General features: G+C 26.4%; 3 protein-coding genes across 5 annotated transcripts; all 3 read left to right on the top strand.

The window, feature by feature from the left end:
- The first annotated feature begins 34 nt into the window (after window positions 1–34).
- Window positions 35–2376, top strand: PIG-B (phosphatidylinositol glycan anchor biosynthesis class B). 3 transcript variants are annotated; one of them, XM_089227626.1, is made up of 3 exons: window positions 35–249; window positions 580–2187; window positions 2250–2376. In XM_089227626.1, exon 2 carries the CDS (start codon window positions 628–630, stop codon window positions 2137–2139), a length of 1512 nt encoding a protein of 503 aa, XP_089083752.1. In that variant the 5' UTR covers window positions 35–249; window positions 580–627; the 3' UTR covers window positions 2140–2187; window positions 2250–2376. The 3 variants fall into 3 exon arrangements, with proteins under 3 accessions (XP_089083752.1, XP_015365722.2, XP_089083753.1); XM_015510236.2 differs by having other exon boundaries at window positions 35–227; window positions 580–2376; XM_089227627.1 differs by lacking the exon at window positions 35–249 and adding an exon at window positions 377–513 and having other exon boundaries at window positions 580–2376.
- A 1359-nt stretch (window positions 2377–3735) lies between these two features.
- On the top strand, window positions 3736–8336 carry Tim17b (Translocase of the inner mitochondrial membrane 17b). The gene is made up of 3 exons (XM_015510250.2): window positions 3736–3874; window positions 6086–6269; window positions 7909–8336. The coding sequence occupies exons 2-3, from the start codon at window positions 6123–6125 to the stop codon at window positions 8242–8244; spliced, it is 483 nt and encodes a 160-aa protein (XP_015365736.1). The 5' UTR covers window positions 3736–3874; window positions 6086–6122; the 3' UTR covers window positions 8245–8336.
- Window positions 3753–5881, top strand: Snm1 (DNA cross-link repair protein snm1). Its single transcript, XM_015510247.2, has 2 exons — window positions 3753–3874; window positions 4396–5881. The coding sequence occupies exon 2, from the start codon at window positions 4400–4402 to the stop codon at window positions 5621–5623; it is 1224 nt and encodes a 407-aa protein (XP_015365733.1). The 5' UTR covers window positions 3753–3874; window positions 4396–4399; the 3' UTR covers window positions 5624–5881.
- Window positions 8337–10723: the final 2387 nt, after the last annotated feature.

The raw sequence follows: 10723 nt of genomic DNA, 5'->3' as shown, positions 1-10723 counted from the left end.
ATAGGTATATTAATATCACGGACTAAGATATCACTGATATTAGTTTCATTAATTCTCTCAAAAGTTTAAATTTATTATTGATTTTTTATATGTAGTATTTGCGTTATATTTTCTAATTAGGGTATTAGGTAGTACTATACATTTTTATATAATTGATATATTAATAAACTTAACCAGACACTTAATTTATAAACAATTTGAGTGTTGAACATACCTTAAACTTGAAGGTATTTTATTAATAAATAAAAGGTATATTATATTATGAATGAGAAAAAAAACATTGTAAATATTGTCAATAATTGATTATTATTCATTATTATTTCTGATACTTGAAACTGTATAGTTTTATTCTATTGAATACTAATGGTTTAATATGCCATATTATCATTGCATAATTTTAACCAACTTAATGCCAAACAAATATTTGTTTGAAATATAACAATCTTTGAAATAATTACATTTTATTTTGCATTTTCTCAAAGACAGATTGTTGTACGTCTGTATAATATTAAAGTAAACTAGCTTTTAACTTATTCATGTTATAATTATTGATTAATAAATAACATATGTGTTTTTCAGATTGATGATCAAAAAAAAAGACAAATCAAGAAGTTCTATTGTTGAAACATGAAATATTCAACGTTGTTAACTGTTAGTACATCATTATTAACAATAAGATTGTTCCATCTATATATAATTCATTCATGGTATGTCCCAGATGAATACTGGCAGTCTTTGGAAATTGCTCATTATATTACTTTTGGTTTTGGATATCGCACTTGGGAATGGATTGTAGGTATAAGAAGTTATATATGTATTTCATGGATTGTATTGGTTTATAAGATTTTAAAATTTTTCTCCCTGGACTCATTACAACTCTTAATATGGAGTCCACGCTTTCTACAAACAATTTTTTCAACAATTTCGGATTTTTGTTTTGTGGCCTGGGTACAAAAACACTCTAAATGTTCAAATGTATTTTGGCCAGTAGTTTGTTATATGTCAAATCCATTTTTGGCATATTGTTCGACACGCACCTTAGTCAACACATTGGAAACCAACTTGACAACAATTGCCTTGTATTATTATCCTTGGTCATTGAAGAATAAAGACGTCACATTTTTATGGATAGTTGCTTTTGTTTGTGTTATGCGTCCAACAGCAATAATAGTGTGGCTACCATTAATTGTGTTTGATGTTTTTACTCATAAACGTTACACTCTAAGTAACCTAATAAAGTATATTAGTATTGGTTTGACATCTCTTATTTTTTCTATAACAATGGATACATACTTTCATGGTTCTTTTGTTGTTACACAGTGGAATTTTTTGTATTATAATATTATAAAAAAAGTCAATGCTCACTATTCCGTGGAACATTGGTATTGGTACTTTGTCAGTGGATTACCACCAGTTTTGGGACCTATATTTTTTATATTAATTTATTGTCTGATTAAAAAAATAAGTCACATCAATCTTTATGATACTGATTCTAAGTTGGTAGTCACAATAATTTGGTCTGTGTCTGTTTTAAGTATGGTTGCTCATAAAGAACAAAGATTTCTACTACCGTTGTTTCCAATGATATTCTTTATTACATCTCAACAAATTTCTATAGTTTGTAAAAAGTTTATAAAATTAAGAACTTTAATAGTTATATTAAATATCACAGTATTAATTTATTTGGGGCGGTATCATCAAATAGGATCAACCAGAGTTATGTCATATTTAGCTAAAATACCCCAAAATTCAACACTATTATTTTTAATGCCATGCCACTCAACACCACTTTATAGTCATCTACATTTGAATATAACTGCAAGAATTTTAACATGTGAGCCAAACCTAAATAGCATTTCAAATTATACTGATGAAGCTGATGTATTTTTTGAAAATCCAATGAAGTGGCTTGATGAATTGTATTCAGTTGAAAGTTATAACAATTTACCAACACACATAGTAATGTTTGAAGTTCTATCAAACACAGTACATCCATTTTTAACTAAAGGAAAATACAAGAATGTTTTATCAATGTTTCACACTGATTTTCCATCTGCAAGAACTGGACGGTACATAAATGTGTATTCAAATATTGAATACCCTAATCAGTATAATTATTTTGAAGGTAGTTTTCCGTAAAATAGAGTTTAATAATATTAATATTTATTTATTAACTATGTTTTAAATGTTGTATTTATTTATTAACTATGTTTTAAATGTTGTATTTATTTATTAACTATGTTTTAAATGTTGTATTTATTATTTCAAAGAATATTGAAGTTTATATAAATTAATTGAAAACTATTAGACCATGTTGAATACCTGTTACCATTTTACCAATTATGTTTAATATTATATAAAGTCATAAATTGTCAAGCTATCTTATCTTGTTTTACAATGATGTAAGATTTTCACTGTTAATATTTTTGTATTTTTTAAAAAATTTAAATTACTACTGCATTTTTTAAAAAATACTGCAGTAAAATGAATGCAATGTTTAATTGTGTACATAGCTGTTAACATTTTTTATTTAAATCTGAGATTGAACTCAAAAATCAAATATTGATGATATCTTAAAATCGTAAAAATTGTTGGTGTAAGTAACTACTAAACAGCACAATCTTCCAATACATTATTCCAATAAGGTTTAGACTATAGTTGACAAAATAAAAATATATAATAAGAGTGATTTTTTTTTTTAGTAAAGGATTATTGAAATATTAAATACATTTTATATATCATTTTTTTTAAAGGTATCGTAACTATTATTTAACATTCAAACATAGAAACATTTATATAATATATTATATATTTAAATCAATTTAATATATGAAACATAACATTTAATAATTTGAAGTATCATACATTATACTACTTACCTTGATTTTTTTTTATCTTGAAATACATTTTTGTTTTAATATTTTATATATCAGATATATTATATATAAATTGAATATATAATTTTTCTAACATGTACATTATAAAATGTTTTTTAGTTTAATTGTTGTTTTTTAGTTTATTTTTAATTCACTCGAAACAACAAATTATAGTATCAATGGAAAAAAAATTGTTCAACCTTAAAGAGAAAGATAATGCAAACTTATTTATTCATTTAATTTTATCTCTGTATAAAGGAATACTGTAACAATTAGAAAAAACTAAGTATATTTGAAAAACAGTGCCAGATTGGCAAAGTATCGCTCTACCAAGATTTAAAACTTGTAATTGTCCTAAAATCCATTAATTTTTTGGTTGTACCTATACAAAATCTACCAAAATATAATCCGGTCCAATGAATTAAACTTGGCAACTCATTGGTTCTATCTGGACTTACACTTGGTACAACTAGTTTTTCTTTGTAAATTTATAACCTTTTTGGGGAACTAACAGCAACATTTTATATTGATTTACATATAATAATCTAAGTGTGGTATATTTTTAATTTTTATAGAATACTTAGGTTGTCCTCATTTTGAAACTATTTGTAGGTATATACAAAATTAAACGAGTGAACACTTAAGTATATTTTCGGATTAAATATTCATTAATCATTATATTCTAATAATTTACCTCATAATTTTAAGTTCATGGCGGGAACTATTTATTTCTTATAATCTCTTTGAAATCGTTGCGGTTTGAGCAATACTTTGTTCTATGGTAATATGTGGTAATATTCATTTTATGGTATATGGTAATATAAGTTTCTAACCTAACCATCAAACTTCAATAACATTGATAAAATATGATAAAATATTAAATACAACACACAGAAATACAGAAACAGAATAGAAAATAGAAATAAAGGATCTTTTCAAAGTTTCAACAATTCAACGTTCTTCGGTCATATGAAATTTTCAATAACACTAATCTAAACGTAAGTAAAATATTAATATTACTAGGTACATATTTTCTTTATGGAGTAAAATAAGATACTTTTATAGTATTGTACCATTGATTATAATTAACTTGTATAATCTAAGATTGTACCTATAAAAAATCATAAATGTAAAATTAGTATTCAACTGTTTTGTCATTCTTTAATAATTCAGATTACTAAGGTTTCATAGAGCTATGTTCTCATCCAACATTCTCAAGGTGTGTTGGCTTGTGTTTTGTTTGATTATATAAAACTTGTTAGTAATTTGAAAATATGGTGATTAAAACTTATTTATCATACATAGGGTGTAACAGAAAGTCCTAAAAATTGAAAAGTGAATACCAATTAAATATATGAAAATTATAATGGACAATAAATAATTTAAGATTTACTTATGTCTGAAAATTAAGTATCAGTTTATCAATTTGACTATAAATATTCTTCTAGGGATGTAAATACTGAATTGAAAATGAAGTGTTATAATTTCTTGGGTTTTCTTAAATATTTTGTTATTCCAGGAAAATGTCTACTTTTTGTGGAAAACTAGAAGAAAAGGAATTAGCATTCATTGGCATTGATTCTTTTGAATCACATTTGTTGAGTTGTTCAACTTTTATGTTGTCCCATTTTCATAAAGACCACATGCGTGGTATTCAAGATCAATCTTTTCAAGTGGCATTCAATAATACTAAGAACAACATGATGCTTTATGCGTCACCATTGACAATAACATATTTAAAGCGAAATAAAACCATTAATCTCAGGGAAGATAAGCTTATATCTCTTGAAATTGGATTTCCTAATTTATTAAAAGTTCATTCAGAAAATTTTGAATACATATGTGTGACCCTCTTACCAGCTGGACATTGTCCAGGATCAGTCATGTTTTTGATTGAAGCTGGTTCACATCGTATTTTATACACTGGAGATTTTCGAGTACAATTACAAGACTTCAAACAATTTAAAGCACTATTGATAGATAAAGATGGTAATTGTAGTCCAAAGAATATATCTGCATTGTATTTAGATACTACTTTTGCATCCAAAATGTATTATGAATTTCCAACGAGGAAGGAAAGTAGTGTCAACTTGATAAAAGTCGTTGAAGAATGGTTAGACCAAGACTCTAATAATAAAATTTGCTTGTGGATGCCTGGATATGTGGGCATAGAATATGCCATTGTTGAAGTTGCCAAACATTTCAAATGCGCAATTCATGTGCATAAACAAAAGTATGAAGAATTGTATAGTTCAATATCAGATTTGGACAACTATGTAACCCCAATTTTTACCAACAATAGAATACATGCATGTTCAAAAAGTGAATGTGACACTGATAATATCAACTGCATGGAATTAAATAAAAATGTAAAATGTGTACAGCTTAATGCCTTAGCATTTACTAAGGATGTTATAGACACCGCTGGTCATGTAATTGTTAAAAATAATATAACCAGAGTTTGTTATTCAAGCCATCCTAGTTGTAAGGAATTAAGAGAAATTGTGAAATTCTTGAATCCAGAAAAATTATATTTTAATGTGATTGTTAATCAAACAACTAAAGAGATATATAATGTTTTAACCGAAAACAATTGGACTCCTAGAACGCTTAAAGAAGATGTCAATGAAAATACAAAAGTGATTTTAAAACTCTCCAACAAATATAAATTCAATCATAATATTCAAAATAAAGTAGAAGAAGTATTCAACAAAAGACCAAGACTTGAATCTCCTGAAAGAGAATGAATTTTATACCTAATTATTTTAATTTTTTTAAGTGCTATCATTTATTTAGTATAATGCTACATAAACAATTTTTGTATTACTATCAAATTTGTATACATATATATAAAAAAAAAAACAAGCATTTAATGTTTTGATATTTAGTAGGTATGTTTAATGATGAGTATCATTTTCACTGAATTATATATAATACCATATTATTATTAAGGACTTATCAAAATTGTTACTAAAACTAAATAACAAATAAAATAGTTAATATGATGGATGGTTTTAAAAATTGATTTCTTAATCATACTGAAGTTTATTACAAACAATTATATTAACATTCATATTTGTGATAGCCAGGTTTAAGATTAATCATTTACTTTTTAGAGTTAAAAGCTTTCTAATAAACATTTAATGATTTACAAAAAAAATTGGATTTTTTTCATTGACATTTTAATAATAAATACAATATTTATTTAGAATTTCAGGTGTTTTATAGAACAGCAATAAAAATACAATGGAAGAATTTGGAAGAGAACCCTGTCCAATGAGAATATTAGAAGATCTTGGCGGAGCTTTCGCCATGGGTCTTATTGGTGGTGGTATTTTTCAAGGTATAAAAGGCTTCCGTAATGCACCTACTGGAGTTAACAGACGTTTTAATGTAAGTTCAGTTTTTTCATTTTTGCAAATAGCATAAAATTATTATAAAGAATTGGAACATTTTTTATGTGTCTTATTAGTAAAATGTATTATGATATATAAATTAAGTTTATCCCTATATGTTACATCTTACATCTAAGATTCATATTAAGTATTTCAGATTTAAACTTCCAGTCAATAATAAATATTACATAAGATTTAGAAACAAGGTTCAGGAAAAATAAAATGATTCATATTTTGTTAGTGTCACAATTATATTATAAATACAAATAATTTATTTATTGGGGGACGAGGTGGCCAAGTTGTCTAACACATCGGCTGTGGCTCTGCCGGACCGGGTTCGATCCTCGACCATCGGGCGGCATTTTTCTCTGGGCAAGTCATGGTGTCTGGAGAACAAGTGCCGCCATCCCGGAAACCTACTAGTGCCCCATTAGAAATTCTGTCAAACAGGCCTCCGGTGTAGGTTAGGTTAGTACACCCAGACAAAAGCGCCACATGAGTATTTTTTTATTTTCTTAATTTATTTTGGAATTAAAACTTCAAGTATACTGTATTATACATCTTTGAAAAATTATAATAGTATTCAGCAGTAGGTATTCCATTTTGTTTTACTTATAATCATACATTCATATCTTAGATCATATACAATGGATGGAGCCACAGCGTATAATATCAATACAAAAAAATGTTGCCAATATTAGTGAAGAATCTCTGAATTAGGTGTTTGATATGCGTATGAGCGATGCAATTTGTTGCTTGTTTATCTACATATTATATTCTTATATTTTAACCTTGTTTATGGCCTATAGATAATTATGCGACAAAATACATTGCACATGTAAATATCGAACACCTAATTCAGTGACTCATTGCTAATATCGGCAACAAAATAATATGCTGTAAGATCTAAGATTCTTATTTTTATAATAAATTATAAAAAAAAAAACTTCTGATAAATTATAATGTTCAATAATAATTAACTTTAGATTGGAGATTAGTTATAAGACTAAAAAAGCTCAAACATATTTTTGGCAAAATGCTAACAAAAAGCAAAAATTTTCATAAAAAATTAATATTGATTTAATTCTTTTTTTAATTCTGGTTAAAATAACACTTTATATTAAGCTTTCAAGTTTTTTACCAAACATAAATATTTTTATCAGCATTAAAAAAAATTAAATAGTTCAAAAAGAGCCTCACTGTTGTTGTTATTTTTTAATTGTAACAAAGAAATAAGTAATAATAAAATTAATGTTATGTTTGCTTAAATATTCCTTTTTCCTAATTATTTTTAAAAAATTTTCACAATCACTATAAATGTTGATTTTTGATTTTTCAAAGTACCTACTAAATCTAATTTACTTCCAAAAATCAATCTCAAAGCTTAAAATTTATGTATTTTTAAATGTTTCTTTGATGTAAAAGTAGAACTGTATCTACACTATTTTTCTAACTATTTAAACATCTAGTGTCTAGTATAAAATTCAAGTGTCAAACTTAATCTTTTTAATAAAAATGTTTGATATTCAATTTGTATATTGACTAATTATTATTAATAAGCCAATTTGTTTTATATTATTTTTATTTTTATGAATTTAATTATATTTATTAATTGTACATATTTGTGTATTTTCTAGGGGGCTTTTCATTCTGTAGCAACCAAAGCTCCCAACATAGGTGGTAGTTTTGCCATATGGGGAGGATTATTTTCAACCATTGATTGTTCATTAGTTGCCATTAGAAAAAAAGAAGACCCGTGGAATTCTATAGCCAGTGGTGCTTTGACCGGTGGAATATTAGCAGCACGAAATGGAATACCAGCCATGACGGCCAGCGCTGTTTTTGGAGGTTTACTATTGGCAATGATTGAAGGGTTTGGATTATTTTTTATGCACATGTCAGCAGAACAGTTTAGACCTCAACCACCTGTATTTGAAGATCCGACTCAAATTAATCAACCTAATGGTGGTTAATTAAAAAAATATATAAATATATCTTTTTGAGTTTATATGTAATTTCCTTAAATGTAGTTATGCAATCAATATACTTGTTACTTTTTACCAAACTACTGGACTATACTTTATGTCAACAAAAGAAAAACGAAACAGCCTTCTACAAAAATTTTGATATAGGCTTTAGTAAATAAATTATAATACTGTAACTTGTTTCTTAGTGAATTCAAAAACAAATAAATAAAAAAAATAATATATTTTATACCTAATTGAAATATTAATACTGTAAATATTATATAAGTATGCTGTATGTACCTACATGGCTACATGCCAGTTAATTTGTTATAATATAATAGAATATTTTATAAAAATAATCACCTCTAAGGTAATATATAATATGTTGGATACTTACCAATTTAATTAAATATAAATATATAATATTGTTTTAAAAACAGCTTAACAGTATGCTGTATAGAGATAGACTTTATTGATCTATGTCCTTTAGTCAATGTTCATATTTGAATTAACAAATAAATATAGTTAAATTACCAAGTACCTACATTTTAAACAACATTTCAGCAATAAAAACTAGAAATATAATTTCTCAACAGGGCATAAGTTTTTATATTCCAATAGTAACAAGAAAAATGTCTAAAAAATACTACTAAATGCACTGTTACTGTTACAGAACTCTTTAAAACTGACTTAAAAAATTGTTTCAACTTTATGTTAAATATAGACAATTAACAAAAATATATTTGTATTATTTAAATTTACACTATTTATCATAAATTTATTCAAGATATTAGTTTATTAGTTGATGAAAGCAGCTAATAAAACGACCTATCTTTTTATCTGTGTGCACTTGATGAAAATATTGTTTGTCAGACTGATGTGCTGCAATGCCTGGATTTGTCTTGTACCCGTGTTGTACCTAGGAATGCAAAAAAGTGGTGGACGGTGTAGACCAAAAAACTTGTATATACCTACTATATTATATAATCAATAGTCATAAGGTTAAATTCTACCAACTGAAAGAAATCTAAATATTTTAATATAAATGTATAATATATTATATCATAAATGATATGTAATAATAATAATAATTTCAATAAATAATATTATGCTTCTCTAATTGCATAAATAAGCAATACAAGTTTATTCAATTTGAATAGGTAATTTATAAAAAAAATATAATAGGTATAGGTAATTGTAAAAACAATTTAAATTAATTTAATAAATCTTCTGCCTTCATAATTCCAGGCGATGCCCTTGAAGTGTCATTACGTCATGAATATTATTAACAGGAATTTTTATGAATATTTAAAACTGGAAAATGTATTACAATTTCTTGGCACGTTGTCAAATTCGTGTATTTTTTTTAAACGGTTTCAATGATGAAACTATTATTCGTCCAGCACTAACTGTAGTGACTATGGTATAGTGGCATAGTGGCTTATATTTGTAAAATATAATGTTTTTTGGTATAAGAAAAAAGTCATCACAATAAATCATGGTTTGAGACGTTAATGAAGAAACAAAACACCGCCTACAAAAAAACGTAGAAAATAATCTCGGTCATGAACATTGAAGAGTTAAACACTTTTAAAAGTCAACGAAAATGTCTTAAGAGCTACACACATATTTGTTGTCTCCGTCTTACAAGTGCGTATAACATAGCGAATTTACGCTCAGCAGATCACGTTTAGCTTCGTTAGCTTAAAAATTATAGAGTAAATTGACCTATTATAAAACTCGATGGTAAGAACATGAACTGTGTTTGTAGGTGTGTTTTTTACGATAACTTAGTTTTTAAGCGAGTTATGAGCATTTTTAATTTACGCTTTTTTATACACGCAAAACTTGCTACAAGATCGAACTATCGTAGAAACATCCACACACAAACGTAGATTATGTTCTTAACATCAATTTTCATAATAGGTCGATTCACTCTAATTTTTAAACTGACGGAGCTAAACGTGATCTGCTGAGCGTTAGGTAGTTAGCTAATTCGCTATGTTATGCACTTGTAAGACGGAGACAACAAATGGTTGTGTAGCGTGCTCTTAAAATGATTTAAGTATTGAATATTTCATTTGTGGTACTTATATATTATACACCAAACTTTATATCAATGGATGGTACTGCTGATTTTCCAGTATACTACTTTGCACTTTTAGTATTTACTATAGCAATATATTATGTGAGTAATAATTATTAATTAATTAATAGTTGATTCAAATTAACATAATTTCAATTAAAGCACAGCTGTGATAAATCCGGACATTTCGGCGTTGCCATCTCATCTCGGCGTACGGCCGTTTTGGCGTGGGTCAATTTCGGCGTATAGTCATTTTTTTCATAAAATTATTTTAATCGCGTTTAGATAATATAAATAATATAAGGTTAGCATTTATCTCACTTTCGTCGGTTCCGTATGAACTGTATATAATAATAATAATAATATATTATATATATATTATACTGTCACACATCATAA

Source organism: Diuraphis noxia, unplaced genomic scaffold (genome assembly GCF_037042655.1).
Source record: "Diuraphis noxia isolate RWA-SAM2 unplaced genomic scaffold, SU_Dnox_SAM2 contig0004, whole genome shotgun sequence".
NCBI classification, from domain to species: Eukaryota; Metazoa; Arthropoda; class Insecta; order Hemiptera; family Aphididae; genus Diuraphis; species Diuraphis noxia.
This window is presented reverse-complemented; position numbering and strand designations above follow the sequence as displayed.

What these genes read in the sequence shown, in the direction of transcription:
- PIG-B (XM_015510236.2), top strand. Translation starts at nt 628, where the DNA reads ATGAAATATTCAACGTTGTTAACTGTTAGTACATCATTATTAACAATA.
- Snm1 (XM_015510247.2), top strand. Translation starts at nt 4,400, where the DNA reads ATGTCTACTTTTTGTGGAAAACTAGAAGAAAAGGAATTAGCATTCATT.
- Tim17b (XM_015510250.2), top strand. Translation starts at nt 6,123, where the DNA reads ATGGAAGAATTTGGAAGAGAACCCTGTCCAATGAGAATATTAGAAGAT. An exon ending in GAGTTAACAGACGTTTTAAT is followed by an intron (nt 6,270 to 7,908) that starts GTAAGTTCAGTT and finishes TGTATTTTCTAG; the next exon opens with GGGGCTTTTCATTCTGTAGC.